The 21,521-nt window shown below is 43.8% G+C and overlaps 1 protein-coding gene and 1 non-coding gene across 3 annotated transcripts in view; both read left to right on the top strand.

The window, feature by feature from the left end:
• The window catches only part of TBC1D9 (TBC1 domain family member 9), a 123,161-nt gene that overhangs the window by 81,721 nt on the left and 19,919 nt on the right, over positions 1-21,521 (top strand). For both annotated transcript variants that reach the window (XM_047718511.1, XM_047718512.1), the window contains exons 8-13: positions 660-830; positions 1,748-1,898; positions 4,605-4,819; positions 7,262-7,379; positions 8,844-9,129; positions 9,634-9,763. In XM_047718511.1, coding sequence (XP_047574467.1) covers positions 660-830; positions 1,748-1,898; positions 4,605-4,819; positions 7,262-7,379; positions 8,844-9,129; positions 9,634-9,763 — 1,071 coding nt within the window. The remainder of the gene's footprint in view (positions 1-659; positions 831-1,747; positions 1,899-4,604; positions 4,820-7,261; positions 7,380-8,843; positions 9,130-9,633; positions 9,764-21,521) is intronic.
• On the top strand, positions 5,575-5,678 carry LOC125094549 (U6 spliceosomal RNA). Its single transcript, XR_007125570.1, has one exon. It is a non-coding gene; the product is annotated as a U6 spliceosomal RNA (small nuclear RNA).

Raw genomic sequence — 21,521 nt, 5'->3', positions numbered from 1 at the left:
AAGAAATTACTAAGTAATTGGTCCTGTTTATGCAACAGTTTCCACATAGTGACATTGTTGGGAGTGTACAGAGGTCACTGTAGTCTCGAATCTGAGAGGCAACATCATGATGATGACTTTATTATGATCAAATACATATTGTGTCCCTTTCAAATTAGGCCCTGGGCAACATCCAGGGAAGTCAGAGTCTGGGAAGATAGGTGTCCAGCACAAATGACAGAGCAATTACTGGCAGCTGAAATGTACCATAAAGATGTTGACCTCACAGGGAGCAAGCCCGCCCCAGTCCACCTGGTCCAAGCTCATGGGAGCGTCAGAAACTGGAGCCGGCACGAGGAGGCGGCCCCATAAGCAGCTGATTCAGCCGTGTCATGTTTCCTTGCATGCTAATCAGAAACTAACAGCCAACCAGTTTGCTGCAAAAATGCGTCCAAAATAAGAGGAGACCTGTTTTGAGTATTGCGGTTTCATGGCTTAGGACCAGCACACCTATCTCATCTCCGCCAAAGCACTGGCTTTCTGCCTTCCTCCTGTGTTTTCACATAGTGAGAGATCTGTTGGGCACCGTGATGCAGCTACTGGGTCTGTGCAGAGGACACTGAAGAAGTGGGTTGTGTGGCCTGTGCTGTTTCAGCGTCTGTTCCTCTGTGTGTTGGCAGGTGTGTTCTCGGCCTAGCAGCCTCGTCTCCTCCAGTCCCCAGAGAAGCACGAGCTCTGATGCCGACGGAGAGCGCCAGTTTAACCTGAACGGCAACAGTGTCCCCACGGCCACACAGACCCTGATGACCATGTACCGGCGGCGGTCCCCAGAGGAGTTCAACCCGAAACTGGTGGGTGTCTCCTGCTCTTGCCTGAAACTTTATTAGAACAGTCACAGTGATTGATTTATTTTTTAAAGATTTCACTTATTGGATAGAGAGAGACAGTGAGAGAGGGAACACAGCAGGGGGAGTGGGAGAGGGAGAAGCAGGCTCCCCAAGCAGCAGGGAGCCCGATGCGGGGCTTGACCCCAGGACCCCGGGATCATGACCAGAGCTGAAGTCAGACACTTAACGGCTGAGCCACCCAGGTGCCCCTAGAACAATAACATTTAAAAAGGTTTTTTAATCAAAGTTAACTCATAAATATCTGTGTAAATAAATATTTTCCTATAAGCAAAATAGATTTTTATGTAAATCTCTCATTGGATTTTAGAATGGCTTCACAGAAGGAGATGAGTTATACAGCGTACAGGTGACATTTTGTCTTTTTTTTTCTTATCAAAGATTTTATTTATTTATTTGAGAGAGACCATGAGCTGGGGGAGAGGCAGGTAGAGAGGGAGAAGCAGACTCCCTGCTGAGCAGAGAGCCTGATGCAGGGCTCCATCTGGGCTTTTGTCTTGTTTTTAACTATTGTTTGAGTCAGCCAACAAGTAGGTACATAATTTCTCAGCGCACATTTCAAAAACACCCAAGTCATTTTCACTACATAAAGCCATAAATTCACATTCTGCTGACCCATTTCAGGTAAATGGAATTCTGATTCAGGGCCAGAAAGCTTCAAAGCAGAACCCAGCCTTCAAATTAGGTTCACATGTCAAATGAAGGAAAGACTGCGGAAAATCTGAGTTCTTTGTTCCCCAGAGCTCTGTCCAGAACATAACGACTCTATTCAGTAGGGGAGATATTCTGCCTTTATGCCCAACTTCCCCTTTCCATCCTCAAAGTACTTGGGGACGTAGTAATGTTTCATTTATTCCTTTCAGGCCAAAGAGTTTTTGAAGGAGCAAGCTTGGAAAATTCACTTTGCTGAGTACGGGCAAGGGATCTGCATGTATCGCACAGAAAAAACGCGGGAGCTGGTGTTGAAGGGTATACCGGAGAGCATGCGTGGAGAACTCTGGCTGCTGCTGTCAGGTACAGCCGGGCTTGGGCTGGTGGCCCTGACCCTGGGGTGGGCGGGACCTCAGCGCTACTTTTCTGCCTCCTGTCATGCATCTGGGCTCTTTCAAAAAATGCAGCACTGCCCTTCAGCACTAAATAGCCTTTCCTGCCCCAAGTGTTACAGTCCCTCAGTGAAAACACAGAACACATATACAACTGTCCAGATATGGAAGCCATCATCCCCCAAGTCTGCATAACCTCTTCCACCCCCTTCACTAACACTACATAGGAGAAAAGAGAACCTATGGGAAAGTGTATAATTCTTTGTGATTTGAGGAGTTTGTTGTTGTTGGGTTTTTTTGTTTGTTTGTTTGTTTTTTGCCTTTTCCTGGCTGTGTCCATTGGATGAGAACACATGACGAGAATATATCTCATTGAGAATGCTGAAGGGCGGCACGTGGTCAGAGCCCCATTGAAGCAGGGAGAGGGAGGAATGAGAAAGCCTCGTTCTTGGTGTTTGCCATCTCCTGAATTTGGTGGTTGTCACTTGGAGATGTGAAAGAGAAGCCAGAATGTGCACCAGAACTGGAGGCTTAGACCACACTTATACTCCAAGCTGGAGACATCAGGAAGGACGGAGGTGGGGGTGTGTCAAGGAGCGGTGGGAAGAATGTGGCCGCCTTCACTGGTGCACAGCCCCAGCAGAGCCCTGTGGGGTCAGACATTTGAGTCCTGCTTCAGACTGTAGGTTCTTCAGGCTAGCCCCAGCATGCCTATCTCCTGGCCCAAAGCGTCCAGTGTATCCCAGGGGTCTGTTCTGTCATGAACGTCCAGGGAATTTTTTTGTTTTGTCACCAATCTTTATAAGTTAATTGCTTTTCTGACTAGAGGCCTGAGATATAATCATGTTAGATAAACTTATGTGAATATTTTTATTTGAACCTAAGATGGTCCAACACAAGTGCTGTTATCAAAACCTTTTATTTTAAACGACATCAAAATTAAAAGAATAGTTGCCACACTTACAGGAAAGCCTTTTTAAAAAACCAACCAAACAAACTCATAGCTCTTTCTAAAAACAGCTATTAATGGTAATTGCCTGTGATGAGATGTATTAACGTCTCAGCAGTTGGGGGGGTAGAATCCTAAAAAATAATTGGCTTTATCTGTTTCATATAAAACTAGCTTGTTCTAGCCTCATTTACCTGGCTTATTTTCCTTAAGTAGACGAGCCTTAGCTCCTCATCTAGAAATCCAAATTTGAGTCAAATGATATCTGATTACAAACCCAACCCAAGAAGAGCCTTACTGTCCCGTCTTCCGTCTTCCTTGTGTTTGGGGGGCTAGTCACCTTGACAGACTCATTCAGATCACTGATACAGTAAATGAAAAATTCTGTTTTCATCCTCATTCAAATTAGAAGTTACTTGCAGCCCCATTTTGGATGAAAATGAAACTCAAAGTGAAAGCCAAGAAATAGTACATAATAGTACACAGCACTGTTGTAGAGACACATAGAGAGTTGGACTGTATATTTTCTTTAATGGTGATGGACGATGTGAGGCCAGGGGTGGGGCGGCCTACAGCTCATATTTCTACCCAGCTGACTGGGGGCAGGATACGTGTGGTAGGATGCAAGCCAGCTCATCCATGGGCAGAGCCCAGCTCCTGGTCTAGGAGCCCCGCCTGGGTCCTGTCCTGCTCCCTGAGACTCTAGGGTCACTATACCAGGACCAGGCTCAGTGCACCCAGTGAAGTAAAGTGCCAGCCAGAAGATATGATATCTTTGCATATCTCCCTTGAGAACAAAGCAAAAGCCAGTGTTAAGTTGCTGTCAACCCAAATGCCTTTTCCAGGGTGTGAGTGGTAAGGTTGTCTCTTCTGGGTGGCTGTCATTGACATGGTCCAGGCTAGCCCAGGGGTTCTAGTTTCTAATCCGTGAAATACAGATCAGTTTATCTTGTCATTTAGTGTGTGTGTGTGTGTGTGTGTGTGTGTGTGTGTGTGTTATATGTGTATTTGTGTCTGTCTATATATTTATAATTACATAAGTTCTATTTATTTAGATTTGGATATTTTTGTACAGTGTTTTCTGTCTTTAAGAATCTTAAAATGCAAATATCTCAAACCAGTGATTCTCAGCCCATTTCTCCATGCTCATCCCCAACACCTGAGAAACTGCCAGCCGTAACATGCTTACTGTGAGGAATGCCCACACCACCCACTGCAGCTCTAAAATCCTTGCATACATTGTAACACCTCCTCTACTCCTCAGTATGGCTATTTGAACTCTTCAAACCCTATGCTTTTGCGTTCGGTTTTCAAACTTATTTGGGGAGGCAGAACTTTCTTTTTCAAGGGAAATCTTAAGGAGAACCCTAGTAAAATACCAGCAAAACTGCTCTGGCTGAGACGAAGATACTTTGGTTTATTTGCGTTCCTTCCTCCTCTTCCCTAAAGTAGCCCCTGGATCATCCGTGGAAGTTCTGTGAAACACAGATGTTTAGCTCGCGGACCTCTAATTTGGCTTATGGTGGAGCTGAAGGAGGGCAGCAGGCCGAAAGTAAATTTACCAAACTGGCCACAGTTGCAACAGCCCACCTCACCCGCGGGCTGTCGTTATCTCGCAGGTGTCCTTTGCGCGGTAAGGAACACGAAAAGGTTCACTGGGTCAGCTGTGTTTGTGACCGAGGTCAGGGCCCGCCCCTTTGGATGTTGTATCTGTTGGGTATTTCCTAGGTGCCATCAATGAGAAGGCCACGCATCCCGGGTACTACGAAGACCTAGTGGAGAAGTCCATGGGGAAGTATAATCTTGCCACAGAGGAGATTGAGAGGGATTTACACCGCTCCCTTCCAGAACACCCAGCTTTCCAGAATGAAATGGGCATTGCTGCTCTAAGGAGAGTCTTAACAGCTTATGCTTTTCGAAATCCTAACATAGGATATTGCCAGGTAAATGACACAGGTGGTTTAGATTTTTTTTCTTTTTTTTTTTTGGACTGTTTGTTAACCAGCAAGTCAGTAAGAGAAATGGTTAACAGAACCATCCCTGCGCCTAAGTTTCTTGACCTTGGCACTAGAGACCTCGTGGTCTGGGTAATTCTTTGTTCGGGGTTGTCCCATGCTTTGGAGGATGTTTAATAACATTCCTGTTTAGTAACACATTTAATAACCTCTCTCCACAAACTCCCTAGTTGGGACAGCCAAACTGCCTTTAAACATTGCTGGATAGCCCCTGGGGAGCAAAATCTCCCTGGGTTGAGACCCCAGCACTGAGCGGAGGAGCTGGGAGACAAGAACACCCTTTCTGGATCCACCACCTCACCTCATATCTGGGTGACCTTCAAGGTGCTTCTGATTACCCTCCGAGCTGCCTCTCTTCCCTCCCGGAGGTAAAAGAGAGTGTGCCTGAGCACCTGGCCTGTAATTCTGGATTCTGAATTCTACGGTGCTTCTGCCCTGCCTTCTAAGCAAGAACATACTTGAGAATGTAACTTTTATATGCTATGATAATACTTTAATACCCATTAAAATAAATGCTTAATTGGTGTTCAAAAAATGTTGCCCCCAAAGCAGCTAAAATTATCTCTTGTACTAATACATCCACCACAATTAGGGAAGCTCCAAGATCGTGTGACTCTAGACTTAAAGACCACATATTCAGAGAGGCCTTCTTGGACCATCCAGCTAAAAGCTAAAGCAGGCTTGTGCTCGCTTCAGCAGCACGGGTACCAAAATTGCAACGATACAGAGATTAGCATGACCCCTGTGCAAGGATGACATGCGAATATGGGAAACGTTCCGTATTTTAGTGGGAAATATAGGCCTTCAGTAATGGAGTCCGTAAGTGATGGGAATAGAAGACACAGCATAAGGAATATAGTCATTGATACTGTGATAGCCATGTATCAGTGTAGCTGTCAGGACGCTTGTGATGAATGTAGCCTAAGGTAGAGACTTGAATCAACTGTACTCAAAAAAAATGTGAAATCACAACTAGCAATTTGTCAGCTATGTTGACAAATACCTCAAACGTCTCCCAAATCCAGAAAGATGGATATATATTATGATATATATTATATATGGTATAATATAATTATATAAATATATTGTAGTATATTTATAATATATTATAAATATATTTTTTACTAAATGTTGAACACAAAAATAGAAGGAAAGCTAAATAGGTAGATAGATAAATGCTAAAGCATGCTTAATTCCTTTGCGCGCGTGCGCGCGCACACACACACACACACACACACACACACACAGTATAGGTCTTTCTATACCACTTTATTTAATCTCTTTGATAGCACTTAACTTAAATACACCCCAAAACTGATTAACCTTTACATCTTTATTCTGTCTCTCTGACATCAGCATTTAAGTCCTGTGAGACTTTTCACCACTCTATCACCCCCCTTCCTATCCCCCAGTACTTCGTCCAGAGCCTGTTATAAACTTAACTTGACTGAATGACTAAGGAGCTAACGGTGACCGTGATCGTGTACTAGAATCGGCAGGTTAATTCTCAAGCAGAATTTTATTAATGATTTCACTTGGGAAAATATTATGACTTACAAGAAAGAAAAAGCCTATTAAACCAAAAATCCTTTTTTTTTTTTGGTATTTATACTGTAGAAGTCCCACGAACAATTACTGGTTTGTAAAAGATCAAAATGAAGTCCAGGAGTTAGTTGGCCTCTGCAATTATAGAAATCATATTTATCCTTTGATCTTTCTCTTTTTAATTAAGAGGACTATTAAAATAGTTGAGCCCTGAGTGGTTATGAGCTAGGTGATCATATCTTTTAATAAAGTGGGTTACTTTAGAATTTAAATCACTGTTACTTATCTCTGCCATCCTTATCCAGATGAAAATAGTGGGTGAAGACTCCAAATTTGAAAGGTTTTATTGTTCTCAGAGGAGAGCCTCCAGGCCATGTGTACTGGGTTATAGGAACCATTATGGAAGATTAAAAAGGAAATGTTTATCTTGTGAATGAAGGGTTAGAAACACTGAGATTGTAGCAGGTTAAAAGCTTGGTCAGATAGCCTTCAGGCAAAGGTTTTGAATGAGGGCTTGCCTTGTGTCAGGGCTCGGTCTTTGGTAAGTATTGGTGTTCATCAAGATTCAAGAGTTGCAGGCTCAAGGACTAACGGTTGGTACATTTTTAAGGGGCTCTAAATTATAAAAACCAAACAAAATTTAGACGAATATGCATGTGGACCTTGCAGATGCTTTAGGTGTTAATTATCTGGCCTTCTGCTGAAAAAGTTTGCTGGCCCTGTGAGACTAACTCAGTGATTTTTTAGGTTCACAAAATTTCTTATGTTAACCTGTGTTTGATGTATTTAAAATCTATTTGATGACACCCTTTTTCATGCCTTCAGGCCATGAATATTGTCACATCCGTGCTGCTGCTTTATGCCAAAGAGGAGGAAGCTTTCTGGCTGCTGGTGGCTCTGTGTGAGCGCATGCTTCCTGATTACTACAACACCAGAGTTGTCGGTATGTGGGGAGGTGGTTAACATGTTAACCCACGTCTCATCGCGAAGATGTTTCCAGAGCCAGGATACGGGCTAGAACACCGTTTCCAGTCACCCTTAGCCAAAAGAGTTTCAGACTACTCCAGTTTCCCAAAATGGGAATGAGGGGGCTTGAATTCATATGGATTGTACATAAAGGAGCCCCATGGAGCTTAAGAGAATATACATGTATCACTGTTGGAGAAATTATTGTAGAAAACACTCAGTGTAGGTGTCACTGTGGCATTGGGAACTGTACCAAACTCGTCAGATTTGACAAAAAATTTTTTCATGAAGCGGATGGAATCTGTGGACAGCCGAAGTATGTAAAAAAAAAAAAAAAAGGCATATAAAAATGTACCCCAAACTAAGTTCCTGCAGTATTTTTCAGAACTGATTTCATTGCAAGCAAACCATGACTGTAAGCATTTAAACAAAGTATCACTCTTAACTCCTTATAATCCTCTTGAGTGTTAGACATTCCATTTCAGCAGGACAAGCTTTTTATTGCTAGTAGTAAAGTGTATGCTTTATGCTTCCCTCTTGTGCTCATTTCTAAGCCTTTTCACACTAATATGATTCACTGGAAAAATTCTCCAGAAATATCAGTAAGTTGATCATGAGTGTGTATGTACAACTGGAATGCTTTTTTTTTTTTTAAGAAAATTTTTTTTTTAAAGATTTTATTTATTTATTTGACAGAGAGAGATCACAAGTAGGCAGAGAGGCAGGCAGATAGAGAAAGCAGGCTCCCCGCTGAGCAGAGAGCCCGATGCAGGACTCAATCCCAGGACCCTGAGATCATGACCTGAGCCGAAGGCAGTGGCTTAACCCACTGAGCCACCCAGGCGCCCAAGAATTTTTTCTTTTTTAAGTAATCTCTACATTCAATGTGGGCCTCGAGCTTAAAGCCCTGAGATCAGCAGTCTCATATTTACCGACCAAGCCAGCCAGGCATTGCTGGAATGCTTTTCAGTTTTAAAAACATGAATTAAAACAAACAAACAAAAAAACAGAAAAACCCCACAAAACTCATATGTGGGGATAGTTCATCCAGAAAAGCTACTTATTTTTTTAAATAAGTTTGCCAAGAAATGGAGTCCTATATGTTTCATGCCTAACCACACAATGAGATCTTTCTAAACTGACTTTTCCAACAACCCTTATGGTTGTGTTATTGCCCTTTTGTGGTAGGGAAGCAGGGCAGGAAAACTGGAAGGAGAAGAAGCACCCAGAACTAATCTGCTGACCGCAGTGTGTTGATACCTTGGTCTAGTAACATAGTAACTAATATCAGGGTAGCCGCAGAACTGTCAAGAGAAAGGAGCCAAGTTGTCTCAGCGGCAGCTAGGAGCTCGACTGTCTTAACCAGGCCGATTGGTGGGGTCCCTCAGAAAGAAGGTGTGTTGGGTTCACCTGTGGCCTTTTGTGCCCACCCCTGCTGCAGGCGCACTGGTGGACCAGGGTGTCTTCGAGGAACTAGCACGAGACTATGTCCCCCAGCTGTATGACTGCATGCAGGACCTGGGCGTGATTTCTACCATCTCCCTGTCTTGGTTCCTCACGCTATTTCTCAGCGTGATGCCCTTTGAGAGTGCAGTTGTGGTCGTGGACTGTTTCTTCTATGAAGGAATCAAGGTGATATTCCAGTTGGCCCTGGCTGTGCTGGATGCGAACGTGGACAAGCTGTTGAGTTGCAAGGATGACGGGGAGGCCATGACCGTTTTGGGAAGGTAATGGACAAAGCCTCACTTCGCTGTTGTTATTGTTTTTAAAAGATTTTATTTATTTGAGAGAGAGAGAGCTTACGCAAGCAGGGGGAGGAGCAGAGGAAGAGGGACAGGCAGACTCCATGCGGGGCCTCAGGGCTTGATCTCATGACCCTGAGATCATGACCTGAGCCAAAATCATGAGTCAGGTGCTGAACCGAATGAGCCACCGAGGTGTCCCTTAAGCCTCGCTTTGAAAACCACCTCTGGTTTCTTCTTAGAATTCACCTTCTGTCTTTCTCCTTGGTTTCCTGAGTCTTAATGGGCTTGATGGAAATCAGAGCACCAACTTTTGTCTGTGGCTGAGGATTTATTTTCATGCACTGTGTCTCCAGAAGAATTTCATTCTGTTCTTAAGGAAAGTCTAGTCTTTTCTAAAATGCTGAGTTTGTAGAACGCACGTAGAGAACTATAATGGGAGAATTCCTAACTAGCCTCTGGTGACTTCTGATTCATTTCTTTGTTCAGGTATTTAGACAGTGTGACCAACAAAGACAGCACGCTGCCTCCCATCCCTCACCTCCACTCCCTGCTCAGTGATGACGTGGAGCCCTACCCTGAGGTAGACATCTTCAGACTCATCAGAACGTCTTATGAGGTGGGTTTCGTTTCCTGCCTGAGTGTCACAGTGCTCTGAGGGTGCTGGGTGGGACTCTCTGCTGGATGTGTGGCACCCACTTCCATCGCTAACTACGTGTATACCTGCTTCCTTTCACCTTCGGAGAACTAATTGCCAAAGTGAACAGCTGCCTTCCAGCTGACAGCTTTGAGCTCCAGAGATGGGAACTGAATGGGAGCCTAGGACTCCTGCTGGGTCTCAGGCCGTAGAGCAGATGGCATGACAAGCTCTGACCTGGTCCTCTGCCATGCCCACCCTGAAGCCGGACCAAGTAGCAGCTCAGATTCATCTCTGGGCCTACTGCGGAAAGGCTGTGGAGAGCAGGCATCGTGAGGTTGACCTGTCCACATCAATTCACTTCCTGTTCTCATGCCAAGTACGTAGGTCTTCTCTGAAGAAAACAAACCAATTCTCTTGAGTCCAAGACACATGGAATAGTCTGTACCATCCTAGAGAAGAACAAGAGTCCTTGTGCTTCTCTAAAATTGCTTGGCCTCTGTGGGGGAGGAGGCCTTCTGGTTCACAATGACCCTGGATCTAGTCCTGATTTTCAGAACTAATGAGCTTCTAGGGGCGAAGGAGGCAGTGTTATGTGCCCAGTGGCATTTGGTGCTATGGAGCCCCAAGGACTCAAGTGTCCATAATACCTAATCATTTCTTCATTTCCTGATCCTTGGCTCAGAAAGCTTTTATAGAAATGATCAGTAAGAAAGAGCGTGACTCTTCTGCTGAGCACACTTGGCCCTCACAGGTGTTTTGGAGCTGTAGGACAATTGTCAGCATTCCAACCAGGAACAGCCTGCATTAAGGGAGAAAGAGTGAGGGACAAGCTGCGGTCAGAAAAAGCCTCTCTTAAAGAGAATAAAAAATTTGGTGCTTTTGAAAATATTGGTATAGATTCAGAGATCTTTTCAGAAATATATGTCCTTTTACTCATAAAAGGGGCAAGACTGATCATTTATTATTTTTTTTAAAATTTTCATTGACAATACATATTAAAAACAAAACACTTTTTATATCTTTTAGAATCCTAAAAGTAATGCATGTTTATTTTTAAAAATGTAGAAACTGTGGAAAAATGGGGAAGAATAAACTTCATTCTATAAACTATATCATATTTTCCTTCAAGTATGTTCCTGTATTTGCAAAATACATTGAAAAAAATAAGCTTCTACTAAAAAGTGCTGTGAAACATTCTATTTTTCACTTAAAACATACCGTGAACACTCTCTAATATATTAAATATTAATTAAAGCCATAATTTTTAAAAAAATTAAATTCAATTAAATATAGTATTATTAGTTTCAGAGGCAGAGTTCGGTGATTCATCAGTCTTACATAATACCCAGTGCTCATTACATCACGTGCCCTCCCCGGTGTCGTCACCCAGTTACCCCATACATTCACCCCCCGCTTCCCTCCAACAACCCTCAGTTCATTTCCTGTGATTTAGAGTCTCTTATGACTTGTCTACGTCTCTGGTTTCTTCTTGTTTCATTTTTTTCCCTCTCTTCCCCTGTGATCCTCTGCCTTGTTTCTTAAGTTGTGCATATCAGTGAGATCGTATGATAATTGTCTTTCTCTGACTGACTTTATTTCACTTAGCATAGTACTCTCTAGTCCTATCTGTGTTGTTGCAAATGGCAAGATTTCTTTTTTTTTTTTTTAAAGATTTTATTTATTTGACACACAGAGAGAGAAATCACAAGCAGGCAGAGAGGCAGGCAGAGAGAGAGAGGGGAGGAAACAGGCTCCCTGCTCAGCAGAGAGCCCGATGTGGGGCTCGATCCCAGGACCCTGAGATCATGATCTGAGCCAAAGGCAGAGGCTTTAACCCACTGAGCCACCCAGGCACCCCAAGATTTCATTTTTGATGGCTGAGTAGTATTCCATGGTGTGTGTGTGTGTGTGTGTGTGTGTGTGTGTGTGTGTGTGTGTATGTATAAACCACATCTTCTTTACTCATTCATCTGTTGATGGACATCTGGGCTCTTTCCTTCAGTTGTAAAGCCATAATTTTAGTAGATTATTAATATTCTGTTTTAATGAAGTACCAAAATTTATTTAACTGGTCACTTTTGTTGGACGTTTATTTTGTTTACTTCCAAATTTTCAGTATTTTATGGCAAACTTATATGGTATGATTATATATATATGTTATATTTTGATACATATTCTGTATTCTATGATAAACTTGTTTGCAAATATCACATCTCTGATTATTTTTTTAAAGTCAATTCTAAGGAATAGATCTATAGCAATAGATCAAAAAGTATGAATTATTTCCAAGCTCCTAGCATACACTGTCCAATTTCTATAAAGATTATTCCAATTTGTATTTCCACCAGTGGAGATTAAGGATGGCTATTTCACTTCAGTCTCTCCAGAACTGGTTATTATCATAATACAATAAAGAAACATCATTGCCTCAGCACTTTTGGGTAACACCATGTTGGAAATTGTGGATGATTATTTTTCCAGAAAAAGAGCCCATGTGATTAAAGGCAATGGTTATTATCATAGCAGCGGGTTGTTTTTCTAAAGGCATCCCCTGGAACCTTTATTGTTAAGAGATTTCTGGACCAAAGTCATAAATCTTAGTATGTGGAAACTCAGCTTTATTCTTGACAGCAGATATGCCAACAACATGCTGAGGTCAGCAATTGAGCCAATTTTAAGAGAAAGAGAAGAGAATGGAGGGAAGACCAAGGGTTGGTTTTCACTTACATCCTCTCCGGATCCCTAATGGTGGCCCTTTGGTTGCCAAACATCCTGTCACAGGATACAGCAGCAGTTTCCTTCCTTTGCCTGGATAAAGCCCTTTTATTTATACCAACACCTGTATTACCTGGTCTTTGAATGCATAATGACTGTTTTTTTTTTTTTCTCTACTTCGCATCCCCGCATTGCTCGTAGGGTCTCTCATGGCTCCCCAGTGCCTTACAATTCATCCTAAAGAGACCACCACAAACCCTTGCTTATCTCTCTTTTTCCCTCCTAACCATTAGATTGGTGGTTCTCAGTCTCGCCTGTGCATTAAAATCACTTACATTTTTTTTCAAAGTCAAGTGAATTCCCAGGTTCCATTCCAGACCTATTAAATCCATATCTTTGGCATGAGGCCTAAGAAATAAGTCTTTTTTGGAAGTTCCCCAGATGGTCCCAGTACCCGGTGAGGGTTGAGAATCCCTGCCCTACATGCAGAATGGGGCCACTAGTCGCGGAAGCTGTTGATAACCTGGTTTGAACTGAGGCACGACGCCAGTCCTCTGAGGCACGCGGTACATTTATTCCCGTGCTTCAGGATACTCAGCTAGGAAGACAGAAAAGTAGGAAAAACACTGAAAGTACTTTCAGCTTTGAGGTCTCGTCAAGGACTCCCCCGGTGGCTGGAGGTTGGTTAGGTACGGATCAGATTTCTCCCGATGAGATAACTTTATTCATAAATGTCTCATGGAGAAATTCTTGCTCATTTTAAGTTCTCCCGAGACCCTCCTGGAAGGAATTGTACAGTTTGAAAGGTAGTGTTATCCTTTGTGGGCCCCATGTGTGAGGCTCTGCAGTCATCAGAGTTATACAGAAGTGCGACACAACGCCCCGCCTTCGGGGTTGACCCATAGACCAAGGTGACCCTCCTCACAGGCACAGGGGCACATGAATAACCTTACAGCAGACACACGACCACCATGGAATTTCCTCATGTTCCAGACAACCCAACCCAGTGGGTCGAATCTGAGAAAAGCAGGGAAAGGATGTGGCTAATAAAACACAAGGAGGCGTTTGTGCCGGACATGTACTTACGGAAGTCCCAAATAGTGTGTTGAGCTTATTAATGATAACCACAAAAGTTATCTCTCATTGAAAGCCTACTTTGGGCAGGGTGCTGGGTGCTTCCCGGATAGCCCCACCAAGTAAATAGTAACCCATTTTTTTTAAATTAAAGATTTTTTTTATTTATTTATGTGACAGAGAGAGATCACAAGTAGGCAGAGAGGTAGGCAGAGAGAGGGGGAAACAGGCTCCCTGCTGAGCAGAGAGCCCTATGCAGGGCTCAATCCAGGACCCTGAGATCATGACCTGAGCCGAAGGCAGAGGCTTAACCCACTGAGCCACCCAGGTGCCCCAGTAGTAACCCATTTTTAAGGTGAAAATGGAAGAGACATTGAGTTAGTTTTTCCAGACCACACAGTTGGGAAGTGGCTCTCTAACATTAAAGCTAGAACCCATGGGATTTGTCTGGATAGAACGGATCTGGAATTGTAAGGGTACATATGGACATGAGGTCAGTTAGTCCAGGAGAGGCTGGCAAGTGGGGAGTCTTGAAACCACTGATTGATTTGCAAGGCACTGAACAGCCCCTTGGAAGCTGAGGAGAGTTTTTCTTCAAGGACATTAGTTCTGCTCCCCGTGCAATAAATTGGAGTGGGGAGACCTGAAGGAATAGGCTAGCAAAGAAGGTATTATAGTTGTGTCAGCGGGGGAAAACCCGGGAGATACAAGAAACACTGTTTGTCTATCCATTTGTTGAAAAAATATTTAAGATGTTAAAAGTGCTTATCTTATCCCAGGCCCTGAGCATACATTATCAACACCTGGTGTGAATATTTTTTCTTTCTTGATCTTTAATGTGTAGAGGTTTTCCAGCATAGTAGAAATCCCAAGGTTAACCCGATGTATTTCTATAACCCATCACACAGTCTAACAGTTAATCAACATTTTTCTGACCTCTCTCATCTAAGTCACTTTTTTTTTTTTTCTGGAGTGTTTTCAAGCAAACTCTAGACAGTATACTATTTTACTTGTAAACCCTTCTTTATGTATCTCTAACGGGAAGGATTTGGGCCCTTTATTGCTAATGCCTGGCTTTGACTTCCAAGTTTAATTCTTTTTTTTTCCTCCAAGTTTAATTCTTTTTTTAAAAAAGATTTTTATTTATTTATTTGACAGAGAGCACAAGTAGGCAGAGAGGCAGGCAGAGGGAACGGGAGAAGTAGGCTCCCCGCTGAGCAGGGAGACCCATGCGGGGCTCTATCCCAGGACCCTGGGATCCTGACCTGAGCCGAAGGCAGAGGCTTATCCAATTGAGCCACCCAGGTGCCCCCCAAGTTTAATTCTTAAAAGCCTATTCTTCCCTCAAAAAAAAAGAAATGTAGCTAAATTAGTCAATACCAGTTGTTAATGAAACCTAAGCTATTACATTAGTGCATTTTGCCTGATCTATAGATAGATGCCTTTTTTCTTGTGTGTTTGCCAACATTCCTAGGAGTAATAACAGCTACCATATAATAGTTGTTTTGCCTGTGTAACTCACAGACTCCTTACCCAACCCAAAGAGGTAGAAGTAATTTTCCCTCCTTTGCTGATAAGGAAGCTGAGTCTCATCAGTTTTCATGAAACTTCTGTGGAATGTGAGACTTGCATCCCTATCTGACCATGACATTGTAGCCTCGCTATGATACCCAGCTGTCAGAAGCTGTCTCCCTTATAGAAGCCAAAGTTTGTATTAACAGACTTGTGGATTTGGGGGTTTTGTTTTGTTTTTTAGAGAGGAAGAGGGAGTGTGGGGGAGAGGGAGAGGAAGAGGAAGAGAGAGAATCTTAAGCAGGCTCCACACCCAGTGCAGAGCCTGACGAGGGGCTCCCTCTCACGACCCTGAGATCACGACCTGAGCCAAAATCAAGAGTCAGACACTTAACAGACTGAGCTGCCAGGCGCCCCAATGGTGTATTTTTTTTTTAAGATTTTATTTATTTATTTGACAGACAGAGATCACAAGTAGGCAGAGAGGCAGGCAGAGAGAAAGGAGGAAGCAGGCTCCCTGCTGAGCAGAGAGCCCGATTTGGGGCTCTATCCCAGGACCCTGGGATCATGACCTGAGCCGAAGGCAGAGGCCTTAACCCACTGAGCCACCCAGGCGCCCCTGGTGTATTTTTTAAAGAAGATGCTGTAGAGCAGGTGGCAAGGTCCCATAATTGTGCACGTGGGCAGACACCCAAGTGGGCAGCAGGTGAAGGAGTGGGGAAAAGTGGCCTTGGGGTGCCAGGTGGTGAAGGCCTGCTTGGCGGTGGGGCAGTCTCTCTGCCCCTGGAGATGAGGAGCCACGGTTGCCGGAACCTCTGATTTTTCAAGAGAACTCAGAGGTCATGATTTTATTTGAATTGTCCTAATTTTCAAAATACTCTCTTTGCCAAACATGCCACGGTCTCTCTAGCCTACTGGCTGCCTCTTTATACCTTCTACAACTTTTTTTTTTTTTTTAAAGATTTTATTTATTTATTTGACACAGAGAGATCACAAGTAGACGGAGAGGAAGGCAGAGAGAGAGAGAGAGGGAAGCAGGCTTCTTGCTGAGCAGAGAGCCCGATGTGGGACTCGATCCCAGGACCCTGAGATCATGACCTGAGCCGAAGGCAGCGGCTTAACCCACTGAGCCACCCAGGCGCCCACCTTCTACAACTTTTAAAATAAATTTGGGACACCTGGGTGGCTCGGTCAGTTAAGCGTCTCAGCATGGACCCTGCTTGTCTCTCTGCTTGCCACTGTCCCTGCTTGTGCTCTCTCCTCTGTCGGACAAATAAATAAAATCTTTTGAAAATTAAATCCATTCATTCGTTCATTCATTCTAGGTAAATATGTAATGGTAAAGGGCATTCTGCTTTCACTTTTCCATGCCCTATCAGAATCAATGATCACAAGACTGAGAGTCAGGATGTATTTTTCTGCCCATTTTGCAGATGATAGAACTCAGAGAGGTTAAGTAGCTTGTCCAAAGTTTCCCGGTATGTTGGAGCTGAGATTCAGATCCCAGTCCTGTTTGTCTCTTCTGCTCTCGTCACTTCTTACGTTTTAACTAGCAGGCTCAAGCTAGCTGATAATCAGTCAGTTCACCTGAGCTATTTTACAATGAAGCTGACCAAAGTGTTTTTTCTACAAACTTTTTCTCGTATGACCATGGCTTTTCTAAGCCTTTCTGCTAGGCAGAGATCTCGAGAGATTTAGTACCTTGAGGAGCACAGATTTGGTTATAAAATAAGGCCCTGCTTTCTGACAAGGCATGATGAAGGTGTTGCATGGATATGAATACTGTCCCGAGTTGAGAGTGCTTTAAAGGTCAGAGGACTCTGGAGAGGCAACCCATTCAGCAAACATGCGACTCCAAGAAGCAAAGTGTTCACACTGACGTCGTATCCTGATTCCTTCTTATCTTCCTCCTCATCCTTCTCTTTCCTCCACCTGAATACCACCGCCCCACCCAATGCACACATGCACGGGACAGACAGATGCCACCACCCCAGAAGAAGGCAGGGGGCAGTTTGGGGGAAGTACTCCTTCAGCTGTTTGAGAATCTATCACCCATCCCTTGGTCCCAGCCTCCCACAATTTCACGCTGTTTTTTGAGGCTCACATCCCATCTGTTCCTCCTCTCACCTCCAACCCACTCTTCCAAAGCAAAGCCTCACTCACCTAGACCCTCAGGTGCGAATGGGGTTCAGTCCTTTGGCTAATCCCAGGAAAGTAAGTACCCATAAATTAAGAAACATTGAAGAGGCACTTTTGAGCATAGTTTCAATGAAATACTCTTACATAAAAACAAAAGCTGTTTTGGAAATGATGCTACCTTTTTGTTTCCATAAATTTCCCTGTGGTAGGCAGATTTGTTCAGATCCTTCTGTGGACTTACGGCCTGAACTAAGTTTTGTGTTTGTTTGTTTTGTTTTTTTGTTTCTCATGGGGGTTTTTTGGTTGTTTTGTTTTGGTTTGGTTTTAGGCTGCAGCATTTGAATATTTCTAGCCCTCTCTGGAGGAAAGGTGGAGCCTAGGGATGCCTGGGTGGCTCAGCGGGTTAAGCCTCTGCCTTCGGCTCAGGTCATGATCCCAGGGTCCTGGGATCGAGTCCTGCATCGGGCTTCTTGCTCGGCAGGGAGCCCGCTTCCCCCTCTCTCTTTGCCTGCCTCTCTGCCTCCTTGTGATCTCTCTCTCTCTCTCCCTCTCTCTCTCTGATAAATAAATAAAAATACAATCTTTAAAAAAAAAAAAGGAAGGAAAAAGAAAGAAGAAAAAAAAGAAAGGAAGGAAAAAGAAACTCCACCTATTGAAGTTGGTGGAGACCGGGCCTTGTGGTCTCTTTCTCAAATCTGTCTCTGTTCTCCATCATCCCTGTCTTCCCAGCAACACAAGGGAAAGCTTGGAGGGATGAAGGAAGTCACAGGGAGGCTGCCCAGGAGGAAGGAAGTCATAGGGAAGGCCAAGGGAGCTCTTGTCTGCTCAGGAACCGTGGTGGGGCCGGGAAACACCAGAGAACGTGAACTGGGAACTTGAGACAAACCGGTCCCCACATCATTCCTTTATCTGAGCCACTTGCTCCTTGTCCCAAGTCTGTGCAGCGAAAGTGGGAACGTGTGCATACAGGAGGGGTGAAGTGGAATGAAATGATAAAGGGCCAAATGCCTAGCTGTTAGCCGGTCTAGGCAACCTGGGGGAGTGGGGCAACGTGGCAAAAAGAGGAAGCTCTGCCTGCATTGAAGATGCCTCTCAGCTCATGAAGACGTTAGAAATTCGATTGGAAGGTTAGAAACAGGCTACAGAAATATTTGGATAAAAATTGAGTGGGAGAAGAGATGTACATGAGACGGATTATTTTGTTTAGTGTCTAAAGAAGAGTAGAGTTTTAGAAAAAATAAAATAATTTTAGGCTCCTTCACCCTCATCACTAAATTCTATCTGTTAGAAAAGGATCATTACATTAGTGAATTAGTTCTTTTCACGGAACTGAAACGTGCCACATCTGGGAGAGAGTATTACACCCGGGCCCTTGTTTCCGGTAATGGGGAATGTTGGCTCCAGGATCTACCGAGCCACCTTTTGTTTGCCCTGTCTTTCGCATTTCATTCTGTCAGAGCCCTTGCAAAAGGTGGGAGAGAAAAAGGGGGAGGAGGGAAGAGAGAGGGACCCAGTCATTCTCATTGCTCATTTCCTTGAGACACCCTCCAGAAATAGCCAGTCAGGAACTTGGAGTCCGTGGTTTCCTTTTAGGTTGGGGCTGTTTGCTTCAGATGGAAGAGTCCTTTTATTTCCATTGTGTTCCGTCTGTGGCCAGTCCCAGAGAGAGGGTCCTGCCTACCAAACAGCGGGATCCATTTCTAGTTGAGGAACAACTAGATCTAGTTCATTAAATATACATATATAGGGCTCTTTGAAGGTCAGGCTTAGGGGGAAATAATTCTTTCTCAAGCAATCTGCAAAGATTATCAAGTCAGTGTTTAATATTAGTTACTATTAATGGTTAGGAACAACTAGATCTAGTTCATTAAATATACATATATAGGGCTCTTTGAAGGTCAGGCTTAGGGGGAAATAATTCTTTCTCAAGCAATCTGCAAAGATTATCAAGTCAGTGTTTAATATTAGTTACTATTAATGGTTACTTTATTTTTTTAATTTATTTTTAATTTTATTTTTAAAGATTTTATTTATTTATTTATTATTTATAAGAGTGAGAGCATGAGCAGAGGGTGGGGCAGAGGGAGAGGGAGAAGCAGACTCCCCACTGAGCAGGAAACCCAACTCGGGACTCAATCTCAGAACCGTGAGATCACAACCTGAGCTGAAGGCAGATGCTTAACCAGCTGAGCCACCCAGGTGTCCCTATGTTGGTACTTTAATACATCTATATTGGTACTTAATACATCTGTCTCTAACAGCTGTTGTACAGGACAGTTTTGGGATCTCATTTTATAGAGTAACATGCTGAGGTTCAAAGGACCCAACTGGATTGTGTAGAGTCACAACAATTAATTAGTCAAAGAACATGAATCTGAATCAGATTTTGTATAGCTCCAAAAATCTATGTTCTGATCTATGCAGAGACAGGGAAGAACTTACCGTCGGAGAGAATGGTGGTGGTGGTAACTCACAAGGTTATGGTAAGGAGTCCATGACATGGCCTATAATGGCTCTGCTAGTTGTAGGTATAATAAAATTGAGTTACCTTCTGTCTCACAACTATGTTTTCTCATTGTTAATCATAGGCATACTATGGCCCCGTTTGAAGTAACCCCAGCTCTCTGTCGTTAGCATGTACGTTTCAGTGAACACTTTACCAGCTCTGTAGACGGGCGAGTTAATAGTTTCTGTTAAACTTGTGATTGCTTATCTCTGAAATGGGAGAAGGAAAGCGCTTTTTTCCTGGTATTATCATGGGTATTCGATGTATTCAGCGACTATTTGTCAAACACTTACTAAATCAGCCCTGTCCTCCGCTCCAGGGGACACAGCGTCTGCTCTCATTTAGTGAGCAGGGGTCGGGGGGAGCGCGGTATAGGTATAAGAAGTAAAAACCAAACATAAGGTCAAATGATAAGTTGAAGGAGAAGCACAGCAGAGTAAAAGGTAGATGTGCTGTTTCTCTGAAGGTTTGTTCTGGTGACGTGATACTTAGCCAGGATCCAAATGATGTGGGGAAGTAAGCCCATGGATTGCATGTGCCGGGTCGAGGTGTCAGACAGCCCCCAGACCCCGGCTGGCAAGGGAGCCTGCATGACACATTTGCGGAGCAGCAGGAGCCGCTGTGCCTGGAGGAAGGAGCAAAGGGCTGGTGGCAGGTGACCGGAGAGGTAGCTGCTGAAGCAGGGAGAGTGTGTGGGGCTTGTTAGCCTTGGTGAAGACTTGGAATCCAACCTGCTGTAAAGCACCTGGTGTTTTCAGCAAAATAGTGTCATCAGACACAGGCTTTAGACAGAACACTCTAACTTCTGGAAGAAATAGAAAGGTGCAAGGCTTCGAGGGAGCAAGGTCAGTTCGGAGGCTATGGTAAGAGCAAGAGAGGCTTAGACTAGCGTGGTGACAGGAGAGGGGGTCAGCAGTGACGGGAGTCCCAGGGAGTAGGTGCTGATAGAAGAGGTCTAAAGACAAAATCCTGGAGCTCCCTAGGGTTTAGAGAGGGGGAAGTTGTGCAGAGGAGACAGAAGAAGTAGCCAGTGAGGAATGAGGAGAACCTGGAGGATGGGATTAAGTGGAATTAAGACAGAACCATAAACTTTGCCAGGCACTCTAAGAAGCAGCTCGTAAGTGTTAGATCTTGTATTACTTGGAATGCAGACTAGGCATTTGTAACAACCGACTCCAAAATAGAGTTAAACAGGATAGAAATTTGTTTGTCTCTCACTTTCAGTCCGCATAGGTGGCTCAGGGCTGGTGCGCAGCTCAGTGGTATCAGGGACCCAGGCTTTTTCTTATTCACTCTTAAGAAATGTCTTATCCCCACAGGAAGGAGATAGGGTGGGTGTGCTCCGTTCCTTTCATGGGCCCTTGTCCATGAAGTTTCTACTCACATTCTATTAGCCAGGATCTAGTCACCTGGCCACAAGCCACAGGGGAAGCTGGAAAATACAGTCTCTCGCTGAAGATCTGGGTAATCACCAAAATTTTGAACTATATACATGAAGGGAGAACAGATTGGGGAGACAACTGCCAGTCTGTGTGACAACCATTAGGTTTGTCTCACAATTGCGATGGCTAGATAACACCAGCCCTCATTTCATAATTTCAAAAATGCAGCACTCTCTCTACTGATGTATCCTTAAACTCAACAGTAATTTCTCAACTCCCTGATTATCACTCACTTTTCAGATTGATCCATCATGTTCTGTCCTAAAATGTTACACCATAACTTCAAAGCCGCTCTTTCACTTAGAAATAATTATAGATTCAAGGGAGGTAACAAAGAATTGTACAAAGA

This window comes from Lutra lutra, chromosome 2 (assembly GCF_902655055.1).
Source record: "Lutra lutra chromosome 2, mLutLut1.2, whole genome shotgun sequence".
Lineage (NCBI taxonomy): Eukaryota > Metazoa > Chordata > Mammalia > Carnivora > Mustelidae > Lutra > Lutra lutra.
The sequence above is the reverse complement of the archived record's forward strand: the minus strand, read 5'-3'. Positions and strand labels throughout refer to the sequence as shown.